This window comes from Anolis carolinensis, chromosome 2 (assembly GCF_035594765.1).
Source record: "Anolis carolinensis isolate JA03-04 chromosome 2, rAnoCar3.1.pri, whole genome shotgun sequence".
NCBI lineage: Eukaryota > Metazoa > Chordata > Lepidosauria > Squamata > Dactyloidae > Anolis > Anolis carolinensis.
Window position 1 is genome coordinate 89,823,842 of NC_085842.1, and position 20,584 is coordinate 89,844,425.

Below are 20,584 nucleotides of genomic sequence, written 5' to 3' on the forward strand. Positions count from 1 at the left end.
TTAGGAATAAACCTACAGAACCTATCTTGTCTGTAATCTGGGGCCTACTTCTTTTTGAATGGCTATATCTATAAATGAATTAGTTATTTTCTTTCAGATTTAACAACATACATTTTACTGTGATCAGCTCTTTTTACTTAAACAAAACTTCTAGACTTTTTAGTTTTGTTTTCAATTATAGTTTGCCTGTATCTGAAAAAGCTCTGGCCAGTAGATTCATATCATATTTGGGAACCACAGTTTACATGGTACTCTGAACTGTCCACTGGTGCTTTTCTAGGGATAGCATGAACATTGCATGCTGGTAAATAGCATCCCACATTTATCCCCTAAGGCTGTCAATTCATCCTCCCTAATGGCAGGACTGGCTTCATGATCACACTTTGAGTGCATAATGCTTTTAACTGTTTATGACCAAACTCTTGATCTTTCCCATACTAAGTTCCCACTTTTTTGGGGGTGGGGGTGGGGTGGGGTTCTATATGACTTCTCTACCATGACTCACATGCTATTTCCTTTCTTTACCATTGGGAGGAGCTACTCTCCCTATCCCCCAGCGTCTGGGCACTTGGCATACCTGCTGAGTTCTGCATCTGAGAGCCATTTCCCACCTCATTTTGTCAACAATTTAGAGTTACAAACCACTCTTGGTTCCCTAGGGTCGCTGGGAAATTCAGGATCTTTCAACTTTCTGAACAAAATCTTCCTCCTTCGCTTCTCTAACTCATCAACACTTTGCTCAATCCATCCCAAAATTCTTTAAACAGAGACATCGGTGGTAGTGCCAATAGATTACGAACAGAGGTTGGGAGAAAAATGGGAAATATTCTGCACATGACCCATTATGCTGGAGTGAATGTGCACTAAGGTAAAATAGCTCTGGATGATTTATTTATTTATTTACAGTATTTATATCCTGCCCTTCTCACCCCGAAGGGGACTCAGGGCAGATCACAATGTACACATATATGGCAAACATTCAATGCCATATGAACATAGAGACAGAGACAAAGACAGAGACAATGATGGTGCCCTGGAAATATGAGACACAGTAGGAGTGAGAGGAGGAGGCAAGGTGTATGGCAAAAAGAAGCTTTTTCATCTCTGTTTTGAAATATAAATTCAAAACTAAATGCATGGGCACTTGGGTCCTATTAGCTTGTGAAGAAATAACAAAGAATTTTTTTTAAATAATCAAGTATTCCAGTAAAGTGTCTGCTGATAGGTTTGATGTCTGTGGGAAACTGAATCTATGCTGTTTTGACCCAAGCTTTAAAGGAGCTCTTTCAAGTGCTCTGCCCTATTTCTTACCAGATTCAGTACCCTGGACAGCTCCTTTAAAGCTATTCAAAGCCTAAGGCCCTTCACACAGCCATACAATCCAAACTATCAAGGCAGATAATTCACAATATTGGCTTTGATCTGGGTTATTTGAGTCATAGTGCCATATAATCCCAAAGAAGATCATGTGAGATTTTATACAGCTGTGTGGAAGGAGCCCTAGAATGGATTAATGGTATCACTGACAAGAGACTGGGGGGGGGGGGGGGCGGATATAGCAGATTTGCTTGCTAGTTTTACTGAGGGCTCAAAATTCAAGTGGGACCAAAAGTGATTGGTAGGTATGGCCAGTAACTTGAAATATAACAGATTTAAGAAAAATTCTAGCAAAGATTCCAACACAGGGGTGGGGAAATGTTTATTTGAGACAACATTCACTGAAGTTTAACTCTCTGCTTACATTTTGTGAAATGACATGTAGGAAGACAGTACTTCCAAGCAGGCACAATGTGCCCTTCACTTCCACACATTTAGAATGAGGGAAGAAGAGAATGTATCAAAATTTGGTAAGACTTTAAGGCAGGTCTGAGGCACAACATATATCATTGTACAGGTAATATTTGTAATGTCACACCTGCAGCAGGTAACTCGTAACCCTCCAGGAGCTGTTGGACTGAAGCTACCACCCATCTTGGGCAAAGTGTAATAAATGAAGTCATGGGAATTGGAGTCCAACAACATATGGCAGACTATACTTTGTTCATCCTTGTTATATATGCATTGTATGTGTATTTGTGTGTTTCAATTAATCACCTGTTGACCTATGGTGACCTCGTAAATCTCATAGGGTTTTCTTAAATACTCAGAGGTTGCTTTGCTTGATCTGGAAATAACTTTTATGAAACTCAGTGAGATTTTCTTCTGAGTAGATGGGCATAAGATTGTGTGGAATTTGAGGTTGTATTGCTTGCTCCAAAAGATATTATAAATATTCTCATATTCGGTCAAGGACAAATATCTTCCCTTCAGTGTTTTACCTTGCTAACACAGGTAAAATTAACAGCATGGCCTCTGAGTAGAGCTAGCCATGTACCACTTATCTCACACACTTCCCACATCCTCTAACCAGGGCAAGAGCTGTCTTTATAAAAAAAACCAACATTCCTGCTTTACAAAACCTGTTTATTTCAGAGCCAAAAGAAGGGTAGATATGCACACAGCAGGAAGACCAACTTCTCTAGTGAACCATATTTTGCTCCCTGATCCCATCACCGGTCTCTCCTGAGGATCAATGACAAAGGTATGGTGGAATGGCTCTCAAACAGGTCTTTGTGATAAGGGAAGTAACACTTACCGCCTAGGGCTTGCTTCATTACGAAATCCATATTGCCGGTGAGTTTAGTGAGCTCTAGGCAATGGCAGAATTCTCATCCAGTGTTGCTGGTAGAAGTCTTTGGGTCAGATGCTGCCTGCGAGAGAAGGAAAAGGAAGGACGGAGAAAAGCTCAGGACCAAATAAGGATCAGAGGATAACAGCTCTAAGCAGACCTTACCCTATGAGCTAATATATTCCTTCTATGATCAGAAGCTTGCTTAGTGGGGATGCTAGAGAGGCCTTCTCAGTGGCGGCCCTTCAAATCTGGAACTCCCTGCTCAGGGAAGCCAGGATGGCCCCTTTGCTTCTGTCCTTCCAACAGCAGGCAAAGAGCTTTCTTTTCAGGCAGGCGTCCAAAGAAAATTTTTTAAAGATCAAGCCAATGGTGCTGTGTTTTATGTAGTATAACAGGTTTTGAAATGGTTTTATTAATTTTAATTATTTTTTTTAATAAGGCCTATGTTTAATTCTCCTTTGAATCTCCTTTGGAAGAGAGGAAGTGGAATATAAATAACACCACTACTACTGCTACTAATAATGATGTTTAAGAAGTACTGCTACTATCCAGGGTGACCTTGGATAAGTCGCACACTCTCAGCCTCAGTGGGACGCCATGACATATGAACAAATGTGGCCAGGAAAACGTTATGATAGGCTTGACTTATTATAGATTTGACTGGAAGGTATGCAACAACAACAATAACCAACTATTACTATTACTGTAGCTACTGAAGCTTAGATGTGAAGTTGTGTAGCCCTATAAAATACACACTAATGACCTTATCAGATGTAGGGAGAGGACTGTCTTCTCCCTGCTTCTCTCTGCTGCTGGCACAGAACCCCAAGGAGCCCATCACCTGAGGCAGGGCTACTTTTTGTGGGGCTCTGTGGCAGCAGCATTGCAACAGCATAAGCCCAGGGGAGGAAAGAAAGACCACAGATCCTGACAGGAGGGAAGAGAGCTTGATAGTGCTCTCGGCTACCCCACAATTTTCCTGTTGTCCTCCACTTTACCCCTGCCTGATAAGGTCCCAAATGTAGATATAAAAGATATACTGTATTCTCTGTTTTTATTTTTTTAAATGTTGCCTCTCCTTATAATATACCATAAATAGCTATTCAAATGAAAACAGCCAAGGGTGCCACTAAACTGTAGAATTAATGCAGCTTAAAACCACTTTAACTGCCTTTGCTCAGTGCTATTGAAGCATCAGAGTTGTAGTCTTACCAGGTCTTTAGTCTTCTCTGTCAAAGAGTGCTGGTGCCCTGTCAAACTACAACTCCCATTATCCCATAACATTAAGCCATGGCAGTGAAAATTGTGTCAAACCACATTGATTCTACAGTGTAGAGGCAGCCTCAGTTATATTTCTTTCAATAGCTATTTGTGGTATTTTGTGTTAAAATCGAAGATGTTGAAGTCAAGACCTTCTTTTGTTAAATAAAAGGGCTTTCTAGCCCATTAGCAATGGCAGTCACCTGAAGCTCATAAACTAAGTGAGATGGAGCCGGCGAGCCTAACCACATACTCAATAATCAGAGAGGTGATGCCCCAAAACATATAAGCTCAGTGTTTGCTATACTGTTAGGCAGAGTGAGCCAACTGCTTCAGTGGTAAAAGTTGGAGGTGCAGCCCCCATGTCATTCCTCTCTCTTGGGAAATAGAGTTTGGCATGCCATAACAACATCTCATCACTTTGTTCATTGCTCTACTGCAATTCCTTTGTCAGTGCTGAACTAAAGCTTGATTTCCAGTGTAATATTGCATATGGAATGGGAGGTGGAATAACTTGTCCTTTGCCTCTGCCAGACAAATAACTTCTTTTGTAACTTTAATTAAAATCAGCCCTCCACATTCCCTGGTGTTAGGGGTGCACCCCTGCCTAAGTGGTAAAATTATCAATTTTTTTTTAACCCAAGATAATGTTTCTCTAGAAATCTGCTGAAAGTTGACCATAGAGTGGTTTTGGAGGACCTATAGATCCTGAAGGGACTTTTGTTGAAGATCCTTAGAGAGGCCATTATTGATCAAATCTATAATCAGATCCACAAAAGCAAAACCCACAAATGTGGAGGGATGATTGTAGATGCTTTCTAGTTTTGCTTGATTGTACTTCATGATACTGCCTACCTTTTTTATTTCTCATTTATAGAACCACAGAGCTGGAAGGACCATCCAGTCCAACCTCTGCCATGCAAAAATACACAATCAAACAACTTCTGACACATGGCCGTCAGCAACCAAAAATTTGGAAGGCCACATGTAGGACAGAAGGTTTCTTGGATGAGACCAAGGATCTATTCAGTGTAACATTGTTTTTTCTTACTGTGGCCATCCATCCAGCAGGAAATGCAAGTCATAACTGTCCTCATTCTTGTCCCTCTGGTGAATGTATCCAAAGAAATACCATACTACTATTCAGCTGCTAGGCTAAAGACCATTGAAAGTTTTATGATTTTTCATGCAGTTGTCTAATTCACCTTTAAGACAATTTAAGGCAAATGTAATAACTTCATATTGTAATTGTGAAATCCATATATTAATGGTGTACTGGATGAGTTTAATTCTTCATAAATTCATTTTGTGGTGTGTAAGAAAATGTCCTTACTTTGTTCTCTTCTGAACTTGTCCTACTGGAATGCATAAATGCTAGGAAAAATAAGTACCCTTCTTAGCTATCACTCCTTAGCTTTACCAAGACTTCTTTTGCATCAGTGCATCCAACCACCATAATGATGATGATGATGATGATGATGATGATGATGATAATAATAATAATAATACTGTAATAATAATATCCTGATAATGAATGTATCTTATTTCACAGTCCAGTATTAACCCCTCCCCCTATTTCTGAGTCAACCTTTTCTGGTCCATTGCACTCAATTTATTGGGGATTACATGAGTATGACTATGCAAATTAAGCAAATTGGAAAATGAAAACTTTTGCCTGAAGTCATAGGACAGGAAACAAGAAATGAACAATATCTGAATAAGGTTAATAAGGGCTAAAGTGAAAAAGCAAAGTGACAAAAATACAAATTCAAACCCAGCCCAAGACTGTGATCCTAGGTTTGCCTACTTGAGAATACACCACATAGAATTCAATGAGACTTCCTTAATAATAATAATAATAATAATAATAATAATAATAATAATACTTTATTTATACCCCGCCACCATCTGCCCATGGGAACTCGGGGCGGCTTACATGGGGCAAAGCCCGAACAGCATAAATGAGCAAAACAGCAGCATAAATACAATTCACAATATACAAAAGATAGAACAGCAGTATGATAAAACAAGAATTTACAACAGTTAAAGTAGATATATTTGTAATAAACAACAGACTCCTCTGGGACCTTGAAGACTTGTGGACTAAAGCTATTTCTTCTGATATCAGATGCTGGAGTACACAGAAGTTTGTGCCAAATAAAACTTCTTGGTCTTTAAAATGCCACAAATTAATGTGCTTGTTCTGTTGCAAGAAACCTGCACCGACCCCCCAGCAAAAATATTATGTGGCAGGATTGCATTGCAACCAGCTTCTCCTTGCTTTAGCCACTGCCTTAGCTGCAAACAAAAATAAAAACACATGTGCCCTGGACTGCAGATGGAGCATTATGGCTCCATCTACACTGCCATATAATGTAGTTTCATAATGCAGTCTAACTGCATTGAACTGCATTATATGGAAATGTAGACCCATATAACGTAGTTCAATGCAGTTAAACCGCATTATGAAATTTCATTATATGGCAGTGTAGATGGGACCTATGACTCTCTTTCAGCACTTCCTACCCTTCAGTTTATGGGAGCAAATAAATTTCAGGGCTGGTCTAGGAATAGATGCCTTTCAGTATATGGATCTAGGTGACAGAAGGCATGTGTGAATGCACTGGCAGAAACCTGGTTTTGTTTTAAATTAGTGTTTTGGGTAGATTGATTGAAGAAGCAAGAGACAAAGGTATTTTCCTTTGTACTTATGCACAAGTCAACTCCACATATAATTTGAGAACCAGTTTTGTGGCCAAAGTTATGGATTTTGATCTGATCCATGGATAAGTTAAGGGTCAACAATGCACCAATGCCACATGAGTGGGGGGGGGGGGGGGGAAGCTGTTCCTAGCCGCCGCCACCATTTTCCTATCCAGGCATTCAAAAAAGCAAAAAATGGGGTGGGGGAATAAAAGTTAAAGTTTTATTCTCATATTGGTTACTCATATTGGATAATTTGAGTGAACACCCAAACATCTGGAATTATACAAAAGGCTGCCAGGTGAAATGACCTGAGAACTTCACACAATGGGCTCTGGTTTCTCTTCTGCTAGAAATTAGTCTTGCGCATTTGTATAGAATCACTATCCTTTTCTGTTTGTTTCATTTGTAAGCCCCCGTTTTAGTTTTGGCGCACCTTCCGAAAACGAGCACCTTTCTAAATGGGCGTTCTTGTTCCGTATCTGAAAAAACCAAAATAGTCAAAGATGCTCCACATGCTACACACACAGCCCAGCTCCACTATTTCGCTTCTTCTTTAACTGGCGACAATGGGGGGGGGGGGGAATTCCCCACCCCTTCCCATCATTTTTGGCAATGGCATGGTTTGTCCTTAAATCCTTCATTACAAGCTGGATTAAAAGCATCAGAGTTACTTAAGATACCACTCCTCCTGTGATGCTTTCCTCTCGGTCTGCAGAAGAAAACTGGCTTTAAAGACACTGACAGGGCTTAAGATACCACTGTGTCTGTGATGCTTTCCTCTCCATCTGCAGAAGAGAACTGAGTTTAAAAACAGGGCTTAAGATATTGCTATTACTGTGATGGTTTCCCCTCCGTCTACAGAAGAGAATTGAGTGTAAAGACAGGGCTTTAAGATACCACTCCTCCTGTGTTGCTTTCCCCTCCATTTGCAGAGGAGATGAGCGGTGGCGGGTGAGGTGAGGTAGGCAGCAGGTGAGGCAGACAGCGTTCTTCTCCTCTGATTGACCCAACAGGCAGGGCTCTGAGGAAAATAGCAATTCTCTGTGTGAGGAGCACCACTTGGCCCAAAAAGCAGGCAAGGAAATGGTACCCACTGCTGTTTGCTTTCTTGTCGAGCTTATTTTCATACTGGGGGAGGGGTTCCCATTTTAGGCTCCTGCCCGGAGTGAAAGAATTGATGAAATGGGAGAAATGGGTACTGTGCACACCCCTACTAGGAATGACCTTCCAGCACAGTTTTATATCGTTGGATTCTTAGGATGAAATCCATATTCTGCTAGAATCAATGGTCAATTCTGGGCTAAAATGCAGAGATAATTCCAGAAGACAAGCACCCAATGAGTTATATCTCAAGACAGAATAAAGTAGTTTTGGGAACTTGTATCCCTCAAGATGTTGTTGGACTCATCAGCTCCCTCGGTGATGAAGAATGCTAGGAGATGAAGTTCAGCAACCTTGGCAAGGCTGCAAATCATCTTCCTCCATTAACCCTCCAGAAATTACATCTTAGTTTAATGGCTGAATACTTTCTGTAGCTAGAAGACTTGTCTAATGTGGTGCCAAATATAGTCACACAGTCCATTGTTGGAAATATCTTGCTTTCATTGTAATCTTTAAAAATAGCTGTATATATAAATTTTCTAGTTAATGATGTGTGTGTAAATTTTAATGCACTTTGATTATAGACTTCATCAGAAAAAATATGCTGCTTTTTTGTCTGTTTGCACATTTCCTCTATAAACACCTTTTCTTGCAAAACATTCCCCTTAATGCAAAATCCCCAAGTTGAATAGAAAACGAAGTGCATTGCTCTTTTCACCGCTGTGGTCAGCTTCTTTGCTTGCTTACAAGTGATAGATATCTCCTGTTGAGTTCATAATATGATGATTCTGCTTGTTGCTAGACAGCCCTGGCAGCAGAGGTGCTTGCTGGAACCCAGAAGCCATGCATCTTCAATGGATCAAAAGAAGAAGTGTGGTATCAGAGTGCTAGACTGGGACTTGATTCAAATTCCCTTCCTGTCTTCAAACTCATTAGGTGATCATGGGTCAGTGGCTGTCCCTCTGCCTCATCTACATGACAGAGTTGTTGTGAGGATAATAGAGTAAGTAGCACATGCCAAAGAGACTAATGAATGGGTCCTCAATTAAAGGGTCTGAAATTTCACTAGAAGCCAAGATGATTGAATTGAGATTGTCATAATTTGAACATACCATGAGATGATGTGAATCATTGGATAAGGTGATAATGCTTGGCAAAGGAAAAGTCATTAGGAAAAGAGAGAGACCATGGGTGCATCTGCACTGAGAAATTAATGGCATTTGATGTCACTTTAACTGCCATGACTCAGTGCTGTGGGAATTATAATTTTACAAAGAGTTTAGTCTTCTTTGCCAAAGAGCCCTGATACCTCTCCAGACTACAAATCCCAGGATTCCATAGCATTAAGTCATGGAAGTTAACGTGGTGTAAAGTTGTGAGTTTTAAAGGCTATTTTAAATGTATTAATAATATTTAAATCTGTTTTTACCTTAATCCACACTGTATTATTTAATTGTGTTATTTTCATTTTTGTATTGTGCTTTTTAAAACTATGACCAAAGTGTTTGATTGTTAGCTATCTTGAGTCCCCATGGAGAGAAAGGCAAGATATAAAAAAAGTATATAAATAAAATAAATGGTATTAATTCTACAGTGTAGACCCAGCCCACATTACGGATGGATGAAGGAACCCATGGAAGACCTGAGAAAGATATTTTGGAAGACCTGAGCAAGACAGTTGATGACCAGGGATGCAGGAGTCCTCTCTTTCATAAAGAGTTACAAAACCTTCCACAACCTGGTGCCCTCCACGTGCATTGGGTTACAACTCCAATCATTTTGAAAGGGCATGTCTATTGAGAATAACACTCCTGTTATTATTTCAAACATAATGTTAAAAGAGATGCTAAACCAGAGCTCATGTTTATTCTGTTTTTATATTCGCAGATGTCCATTTGGATGTCTATTTGTTGCAATAGGAGAGCTTCTTCTGTATTCATGTTTTCTTTTTCTGCATGATTGTGATAACACTTGAATACTTTTTATTGAATAGCTCATCGGCCGTATCAAAACCTTTGACAAACATATATAACACGTACACATATAGCATACAGCCCACATTACAACCAAAGTTAAAACAAACAAGATATTAACAAGGGATCAAGATCCTGATCCAGATCAAATATCTGCATCACCCTTACAATTTACACCAGTCAACTCCAAATATGTAGTTCTCAGCTGAGTTGCTTTAAATAGAAAAAGGGTAGTTTTGGTTGTTATTTTAGCATTTTGGCTGGCTAATATAAATGTAGTTTTAATGTAAGGATCCCAGTGTGTCTTTTGTAAAATGTATGGCCCGAGGTATTGGTTTCTCTCTTTCTTATACAAGTTATAACCAAACAGTACGTGTGTGATATCTTCTACTTCTGCCACTCTACAGATAATAATAATAAAACTTTATTTATATACTGCCCTATCTCCCGGATGGGACTCAGGGCTTTTTCCAATCATAAAAACAACACTTACATTACATATCAACATAATAACACATTATTAAGCAAAGTAAAACAATATAATTATATAGCAATAAATAACACTTACCTGATCAAGGGGACAGGAACCATAAACCTAATATATTAAAATGTATCATTTTAGGCTAGATAAATCTTGTGCAATATATTCAGGCCCAGAAATCGGCGGTATTCCAATGTACTCAAAAACCTGCCGACACTACCAGGTCTTCAGTTCCTTACGGAGATTGGATAATGTAGGGGATTGCCTGATCTTTTTTGGCAGGGCATTCCAGAGTCGAGGGGCCACTGCCGAGAAGGCTCGTTCCCTTGTCCCCACCAGCCGCACTTGAGACGGTGGTGGTAGCGCGAGAAGAGCCTCCCTGGATGATCTCAAGGTCCGCACTGGCTCATAGGAGGAGATGCGATCACGGAGATAGGTAGGGCCCGAGCTGTATAGGGCTTTATAGGTCAAAACCTGCACCTTGAATTGGGCCCGGCAGTTTATTGGCAGCCAGTGGAGCTGCTTTAATAGGGGCATTGTGTGCTCCCTATAGCCGGCTCCAGTTAGAAATCTGGAGAAACAAAATTGTTCATTATATGGAACTTGGTTAAACCTTCCATGTTTCACCATTGTATTAAGCTGTTCAAATTGAGTTCTAGTAAATACCCTCCTGATGTGTTTAGGCATTTCTGTCTTTAGATATTGGGCTGTTTGAAAAGTATGTTTAAAACGACTTCGCCATTTCAATGAGCCGGCTTTACTGAGGGTAGCAATATCTTTCTAAGTTTCTATATCCAGCATTCATTGTGCAACAATTTTAGGATCTAGTTCTTCTAGGAGATTTGGATATAGAATCAGAAGTCCACAACTCCTAATGTGTTTTGTCAATTGAGCTGATTGAAGTGATCACACTTAAATCAGCTCTTAGTTATGTATATTGGCCAAAGAGTTAAAATTTCATCTAGTGAATGTTTACATGCAATGACTGCAGAGTAATTCTCCAGATCAACATGAGCACATTCAATCTCATCTGGTTTTGAAAAGACTACTTGAATGTGCATACATTTGAAACCTCTTCAATGCCCCTATCACACATGCTTCCAAATACCTTCTTTTTTCTAGTTTCATGTTTACTGCTTCTTGAGATATCACTTTCAATTAACATTTTGCAAAAGAAATTGAGGGGAAAGAAAGAGTTTTGGCATGCTGGAGCATGCAGTCCATAAGGAAGGTCAGGAAGAAATTTGCCTCCAATCCCTCAAAGTTGCTCAATTTGGGCTAGATGGACTAATGATTTGACTCAGCATAAGGCAACTTCCTATATTCTATAGGTCAGTGGTTCTCAACCTAGGCTCCCCAGATGTTTTTGGCCTTCAACTCCCAGAAACCCTAACAGCTGGTATACTGGCAGGGATTTCTGGGAGTTGTAGGCCAAAAATATCTGGGGACCCCCAGGTTGAGAACCACTACTATAGGTACACTCAGGACTTCAGCCAGTTTGGCCAGGTATAAAATAAGGCAGTGATCTTTTTTCTGTAAACTATAATTGCTGATATAATCTCTTCTACATGTAACCATGTCTCTTCTTTAAAGGAACAGATATGAAAAGGCACCGAGTAAGGAAAGAAAGGTATCCCTGAGCATGTACAGAGGGCCCTCTCATTACTACTGGGTAACCATGGCATGTCTTCATATTACACATATAACTCAAGGAAAACAGTTTACTTCACAGATAGATAGTGGCACTCCTATGTAAACCAGATGGGCGGAATTCAGGATTTTCTATAGATATCGCAAGTGACCTCACACTGAGTTATAGCCACTTAGTGCTTTCTCTTTCCCCAACTTTGTAACTTATTACTACATTTCAATTCTTTCCCTCCTGAGGTGGAGCTCAGAATGGTACACAGATGGTGATTTCACCCTTTGAAAGTTATGAGGGTCAGGATCCTGGTAGAGCTGCTTAATCTAGACAAGGCTACTTACACTTACTTACACAAATGTAAGAATATCTTGTTGTACTCTTCCTCCACGGCCTTTACCCTCAGAGGGGACTTCCCAGTCAATCTGCACATTCTAGGAATACACTGTTGAGAACTGAGTATGAGCAAACCACTGCCAATAAAAGAGGCATTTCAGGATGATTGGATGTGAATGAAAATTGTGGCTAGGTGCCAAGGCTTACTCTGCTCTTACGACAATGAGTCATGCACCACAGATTTTAAGAAGAAATAACAGGGGCCTCTTCCTCTGTTCCAGGGTTTGTTTTGGTGAGGCAGAATCATGTGTACCTTTCCAGGTCAGGTTAGGATTAGGACAGTGGTGAGATGTGTGCATTCCTGCCATCACAAAACTGCAGGGAAGGGAGTCTCAGAAGACCATGTTGGCTAATCCTAGATCCTATGGAAGGATTCGTTATGCTCCAGAAAACACTTTCTATATTATTGTGCAACAGAAAGAGGCAGCTCATAAGCCAATCTATTTATGGACACAATTGCATCCTGCAAATCACACTAGGAAAAAGCAGAGAGCAAATCTCTAGGTCTATAGAAGTGGACTTCATTAGGTCCAGTGTATTAGATTTCTGTTCTTTAAGTAAAGGTGAATAATGAAGCTAAAGATAAAGGTTTTCCCTGACATTAAGTCTAGTCATGTCTAATTCTGGGACTTGGTGCTCATCGCCATTTCTAAGTCAAAGAGCCAGCGCTGTCCAAAGACACCTCCAAGGTGATGTGGCCAGGATGACTGCATGGAGCGCCATTACCTTCCCGTTGGAGTGGTACCTATTGATCTACTCACATTTGCATGTTTTTGAACATGCAGAAGCTGGGCCTAACAGCAGGAGCTCACCCCCTGCATTTGAACTGCCAACCTTTTGGTCAGCAAGTTCAGCAGCTCAGCAGTTTAATCCACTGTGCCACCAGGGGGCCCATGAAGAATGTAGGGTATTGTAATCTTTACTCTCTGGTGACTTTGTTTCTCTGTAGCTTTCTGAGGATAAATAAAGTCACTCCCTTATTTCAGGTATCTAAACAGGTAGGGATCTGTATACAACACATTTATGCTAAATGCTGCACATACGTGGGAGTAAATCCCACTGATTGACTGATTGACTGATATCCTCCTTTTTGCCAATATGAGACCCAACATGGTTTAAAACACTTATCATGGTTGAGTGGGGATTCGAACCCAATGTCCCAGAGTCCTAGCCTAATACTCAAATCACTGTAAGCCATCCTATCAAAAACAGCAATAATTCAGAACAATATTGGTAGGAACTTGTAATTCCAGAAGAACACAGACATTTCAAGTAGAGGGGAAAGATCTGCATGCCACTCACCTTCTGAAGATGAATATCTATACCCATAAAAATGGTAGCAGATTTAAGCAACAAGATATACAAAGTATCGTAGATAGAATGATTCATTTGACTCAGCCAACTTCCTTTGGCATAGAAGGATGAAAACTCTCCACTAAAGAAACAAATCTCTTTGCCAAATGGAACAATCAGAAGGTTTATTGCTCCAAAGGTTTCAAGGCTCCATTCTTGAAAACACTAGCTTGTTTAAAAGGCAGAGATCTGGTGGCATTTAATTGGACTCAGTTGTCCTAAACATGCAAAACAGACCCTGGCATGCAAGAGCCAGGAAACGGTTTATCGGCAGACATGCGTTGCTGCAACAACTCCCCCTATCTCTGTGACCCTCTGCTGACAAGTCACTCAGACTTGTCTGGGCCTGTAATTGCTGGGACGTGCTGGGGAGATGTCTGTGCCTCTCTCCTGGTGTATAAGTGTGTCTCAGAAACAGAAAAAAGACCCTCTTTGCTCAGGTCATGATGAAACGTTTGTGTGTGAGTGTGATTTTTCCTGCTGCTGGCTAATCAGACCGTATTCTCTCCCCAATTGATCCTGTCCTGTCTCACGTAAATTAGCTACTGTTGTTTCTTGATAATTAAATTCATTTTGGCAAAGCTGAGAGCACGGCTGCGGTCCAGATCACAGGAGATAATGGCTTGTTAGCAGGACCAGAGGCACAAATCTGCTTTGCCCCTTAACGCCATTGCTTTCCTCTCTACAGAGTTTTCCAATTTCCACCATGACTATAGAGCTCCAGTATCTTTCTTCCCTGTTGGTTTGTTTGATTGTATACTCCATCACAGAATCATGCCAAGGAAGATAAACCATTATCATTATTATTATTATTATTATTATTATTATTATTAGGAGCCTTTGGTGGCCTAGGGGATAAAAGCCTTGTGACTTGAAGGTTGGGTTGCTGACCTGAAGGCTGCCAGGTTCGAATCCCACCTGGGGAGAGTGCGGATGAGCTCCCTCTATCAGCTCTAGCTCCATGCGGGGACATGAGAGAAGCCTCCCACAAGGATGGTAAAACATCAAAACATCCGGGCGTCTCCTGGGCAACGTCCTTGCAGGCGGTCAATTCTCTCACTCCAGAAGCAACTCTGGTTGCTCCTGACATGAAATATTATTATTATTATTATTATTATTATTATTATTATTATTATTATTATGTATTCATTTCTATCCTGCTTTTCTCCTGTGGGTGGGATTCGAAGCAATGCACAACATACACAATTCATACAAATACATCCAATCACAATACATAATAAATAAAATAAAATAAATTAATTAATAAATAAAACAATTAAAAACAATTAAAAAACTTACAACAAGACCATTTAAAGATATCCATAACCTCTGCCCACTGAAATTATTTATCAAATATTATCAAAATATTTATCAGACTGGCAGTACCTATTATCATTTGTCTGGGAAGGCCTGGCTCCACAGAAAGGTTTTAATTTGCAAATGAAGGGCCAGTAAGGAGGGGGCCAATTGTGCCTCATTAGAGAAGGAGTTTGTGAGCCACAACCAAAAAGGTCCTCTCTCTCGTTCCCACCAAACGCGCCTGCAATAATGGTGGGATTGAGAGAAGGGCCTCTCCTGAGGAGCTCAGGGCTCAAGTGGGTTGGTTGAAGGAGAAACTGGTAGCTTTCAGAAGAAATATTTTCTAATGTCCTCAGAATTAACATAAGGCTAGTAGAGTTCTTAAGCAATATAGCCCCCAAGTTCCTTGTTTTTGACTAGGTCTATTTAATAAACATATCTTAGATTAGGCCTTAAGCACTTTGGCAACTGCAGCTTCATTCCTTCTGGAAATTACATCTTAAACTAGGGTAACAGCACTCTCTTTGGAAAAATTAATTCTAACATAAGGAGGCAGAAAAAGATTTGAAAAGCAGAAGAGTTTATCCAGTGTGAAATACACACAGTGTGAGGGATGGAAGTCTGCTTCTTGGTAAATGAGGCTTGGAAAATGAGGCCGGTTGGAAAATTCCCATCAAGTAATCGGCAAGATAAATGATAGTGATAATAATAAGCAGAGGAATCATGGCTGTCGGAGATGGCGAAGGTCTCTATGAGCTCATCCATTCCAACTCTTCACCAATGCTGAATAAAAGGAGGCAATTGAGTTTCTATCCTACAGACCATCTGGCTGCATACAACCTCTCCACCCTCTATAAACAAGTAGTATTTTCAGTTCTCAAAAGAGAGAGGGGGGGGAGACAACAAAAATGAAGGATAATTATCAAGCCATTAATAAAACATGCTTGAGAGGGGATAACACATTATAGTTAGGTGTTACTTTGCTTGGATAATAGTCAATCAGAAATGTGAACTTTTGCGTCACAACCAATTTTCTGTAGGTTCAAATACCCCCTTTGTTCCAGGGACTTGCTTAAGAGAAAGCAGCCAAACTTGGTTTAGCACAAGTTTTTTTTAAAAAATGAAGCAGGGTCAGGGAGTTGATATGGCAATTAGATTATGACATGTCTGATCTTGTTACAGAAATAAGGTTATACCTCCTGTAGAAATATTAGTCTTTTCCACAAACAGATGTGTCTGTGTTTTTGTGTTTGCAAAAAGATGTTTCCAGGAAGGAAATGCATGGAAGATAGACTTCCCTATTTCTAGTCGTGCTAAGCTAAAACGAGGGGCCGATAAAAGAAGGGCAAAGACAAGCCCTATGGTTATCAGGATTGTAAAACCCTTTGACTCCTGGCAATGGCCATGTTATCTGAGGTTTCTGGGGACTGTAGTACAACATACCTGGAGGGCCAATGGTCGAGAATCATGGTTTTGGGGGCTGCCTTAATTGCAAGTGACATAATCTTTATGAGGCAATACACGCTCTTCCATCAAACTACGATCATTATGACTTTAGTGCTTTGTTATGTTTTTCTCTCCCATTTCCAAGTACAGTAGAGTCTCACTTATCCAACATAAACGGGCCGGCAGAACGTTGGATAAGCGAATATGTTGGATAATAAGGAGGGATTAAAGAAAATCCCTCCTAATCATCAAATTAGGTTATGATTTTACAAATTAAGCACCAAAACATCATGTTTAACTACAAATTTGACAGAAAAAGTAGTTCAATAGGCAGTAATGCTATGTAGTAATTATTACTGTATTTATGAATTTAGCACCAAAATATCACAATGTATTGAAAACATTGACTACAAAAATGTGTTGGATAACCCAGAACGTTGGATAAGTGAGTGTTGGATAAGTGAGACTCTACTGTACCACAAGTATCTCCATTTTAGACATGGGAAGTTTGAGAACAGCTCACAAAGAGAACAACTTGCCATAGGCTGCGGGGCAAGCCTACCGCTGAACTTAGCTTTGATCTCAGATCTGCCAAGAATGCCTTCCCTCTGTCTAACTCAACTGGCACTCTTTCTGTTTCTCTCTCTCTGTGCTAATAACTCATCGAGTACATGAAGTGGAAAGAAATGGAGCGAGCTCCAAAAACACAGGAGAGAGAGGGGACTGAGAAGCTATGGGTGATCATCACTGCAGTATTAGCAATGATGAAGGATCATGCATGACTGAAAGGAAAAAAAGAAAGCCCAGAAAGACCTGGCTGTGAACATGTTTGGCTGCTTTGGGACAGAATGATAGCCTCCAAGAAGGGTGCAATACAGTGCAGGATTTCACCAACCCTGCAAGCAAACAAACTTTCACTCCCAAATTCCAACCCCCATAAGAAAGGAGTGCCATATGGAGCCCCATCTGTGGAGCTAGCAGCTTGTACCCAGCCTGAGGTGGTGACAGCATAGCTCCTTGGCAGACCTACCAGCCGCAGGAATGCCAGCTTCCCTGGCTTAGGCACAAAGACCTTGCAGCTCAATTTGGCTGTCACAGATACCTTTGTGAATTAGCACCACTGTGCTCTTTATGCGTACTGTGAATATCCAGAAATTAGCACCGTAGTGCTGTTTATTAACACAGCCAACACTGTCTGGGGGATTCTGGGAGTTGCAACCTGACGTATTACTCCTAACAACAGTTTGACGATACCTGTTTTGGAGATAGCCACAATGGTAGGGCTAAATTGCACAGGATTTCTACAGGATTTTAAAAATTAAAAATATAATTATTTTATGGTTGTAAGATAGAGACCCAGAAAAGGAGAGAAAAGAAGAAAGAGAATTATAGAAATTTCAGGATGCAAGAAGGGTAGTTTGACACCTTCATTCCCTTCTACAGTGCTGAGGAAAAACTTTCCTTGGATGTTGGCATTTGTTTTGGAAGGAAAGCTTCCACTGGTACCAAAGGGTTTTTTTTTTTGCTTCAATCCAAAGGCTCACTTCAGAGGAGGGATTTTCCTCAGGACTGCAGCATGGAAATGATTGAAGCCCCCCCTCCCCCCCCCCCGAAATGCACACAGGCACAGCCACTGCAATTCTGATAATTATCAGCTCTCCAGTATCCTCACGTTGTTCCTACTGTATTTGTATCTGTGAAAAATATTCACAATAAATACACAACTAATACACAACTTTCGCACTTGTGTGAGCAGTCAAATTTCTGAAAATATGCACACAAGAAGTTAATAACATGCATCAGTTTTCTAGAACCAGATCAGTTTTTAGTGAAATATTTGTGATATTCTTAGCAAGCGGTTATTTTTCTGAGCTAAATGGGGGTGGGGGGTGGGTTCATATGTTCAGAGATGTTCAGTTGTAAAAATTTTATAAATGTGCCTTTCTGTAGCAAATACACACTGTTTTTATGGTGCACATGCTGTGTTATACCTGAACTCGTTTCTCCTTCAAGCACATGCTTTCTTACAGTCACCCCCTTTTCTCCCCCTTCTTTCTCTTCTGTCTTTTTTTCAAACACACACATACTTCCTCAGTGATGCACACAACTAGGCACTATTATAACTGCGCTTCTTCCCTCAAATATAGCCTTATTTTTCATTCTCTCTCACACACATACACTCATAGAAAACAATTCCCTCCCTTTCACCCACCCACACAGAGTCTACCAACAGCCATATGCTCACGCTTTCTTGCACCACATGGGCACATATAGAGACATCCTCATCTACAGTTTTTCCCACACCGATTTTCTCAAATACACTCAGCAAGTGCTGTTCCTCCCCCACATTTGATGAAGTAAGAAATCAGCTCTTTTCTCCTCTCTCGGGGCTTCTCTACTATCTCAAGGCCTTTTAGTTTTCTCTGGCATGTACACACACATATACACAGGCATATTTTCAATGAAGACTCTCCAAACAACATCCAAAAGTGGGGTTGTGTTCTAAGGGAAGGAGACAGCTTTCTGCTTGGTATACAAAGGATGTCTTCAAATTGCCTAATGGCATGGCCTTTCATGCCATGCCAAGGTACCACTCTTCAAAAGGATTGTATCTTGAGCATCCTTCCATGCATTCCCACTGGGGATCTCCCCCTCTCACCCCTCACCCATTCACTGGCATCAAAAAGAAAAGAAAGAAAAAGAAATCCAGTTCTGTAAATCTTGATTCCTGAGCAGACAACCATTCTCTGAACTATTTCACATGAATAACGATCAATCCATTTCTGCTCCCACTCTTGCTCATGATGGCTAAGTGAATTAGTCTTTTGGAGATCATGGATTTTTGAGGAATTCTGTATTTTAACCCAGCCCTTGTACGTGCTTTGTGCAGTTCTTCCAGAATGAAACTTTGCAAAAGGATGAGATGCCCCACTTGGGCCCTATGGACCAGACACAAACACTGTGAGGGTTCATCATGTATCAAACAGCCAGGATTTCAGCTCTAATCTGAAATGAGACTGAGGGACAAGATGCATGAACCATCCTTTAGCTCATTCTTGAGGACCCTCTCAACTCAGTGTTTAGGAAAGAGCCCCCGGATAGTTTTGGCCCTCCGCTTTAGGGTGATGCCTGGCACAGCCACATCTTGGACCGCATTGCACCAAATGTACAACAGACAAAGAGGGTGCAAAGAATAGCAGCATTAAATGCTAAACTAGATCACAACTAAACAGCACAAAAGAAATATCAGGTGGTCCAACAAGTTTGCCTCAAATGAAAAGAACAGGTCTTCATAAGGCCACCCCTGCCTGAAACAAGAGATCTGTGACTTGGATGGCTTCCTATTTATTTTTAATAAAACAAACAAAACATGAATATACATTCTGGATCCAGAAGAGGTTCCCTCTTCTGGGAACAGCTGGCAGTCAAACTGGGATTAATGCCTACAGCTCTCACACATGGACTCTCTTGGCCTAAAGATCAACCAATCTTACAAACGCTTGCTTTATTTACTGTCTAGGAGACAAGCTGTTGGTAAGATTGAGTGGGTTGCAGTTGTATTTATGAATGTATGTAGGTAGTGTTATGTAGGAAATAATTGTATGCAGTGTGTGTATGCAAATGGTATATAAAGGACTGGTGGTACACAGTGGTAACCAGGAGGTGTATCAGGCAAAGATTATGTCACAGCGAAGAATGTGTGTGTGTGTGTGTGTGTGTGTGTGTGTATGAAAAAGGGAGGAAGAGTATAAGAGAGAAATGAGAACAGAGTCACAAAACAATGTCTAGTTATCAGAATGACCAGGTCTCTAGGCATGCCCGGAATCAGTGTTGGAAGAGACTGCAAGGGCCGTGCAGTATGACCCCCTGCCATGCAGGATCACTTATTCAAAGCATTTCCAACAGATAGCCATCTAGTGTCTGTTTAAAAGCCTCCAGAGAAAAAGACACCATCCGAGGCAGCATATTCCACTGTTGAACAGCTTTGGTCATGAGGAACTTCTTCCTAACTTTTAGGTGGAATATTTTTTCTCAGCAATTTGAATCCATTGCTGTGTCCTAATCTCTAGAGCAGAAGAAAACAAGCTTGCCTCCTCCTCAATGTGACATCATTTCAAATATTTAATCATGGCTATCATGTCTCCTTTCAACTTTCTCTTCTTCAAGCTAAGTATGCTCAGCTCCCTATGCCAGTGGTTCTCAACCTGGGGTCCCCAGATGTTTTTAGCCTACAACTCCTAGCCAGCTTACCAGCT

The 20,584-nt window shown here is 40.6% G+C and overlaps 1 protein-coding gene across 7 annotated transcripts in view; it reads right to left on the reverse strand.

Annotated features, from left to right (window-relative positions):
• The window catches only part of cplx2 (complexin 2), a 225,700-nt gene that overhangs the window by 22,880 nt on the left and 182,236 nt on the right, over positions 1 to 20,584 (reverse strand). For all 7 annotated transcript variants that reach the window (XM_062970214.1, XM_062970213.1, XM_062970217.1 and 4 more), the window contains one exon: positions 2,636 to 2,750. In XM_062970214.1, the coding sequence (XP_062826284.1) occupies positions 2,636 to 2,666 (31 nt within the window). In that variant the 5' untranslated portion in view covers positions 2,667 to 2,750. The remainder of the gene's footprint in view (positions 1 to 2,635; positions 2,751 to 20,584) is intronic.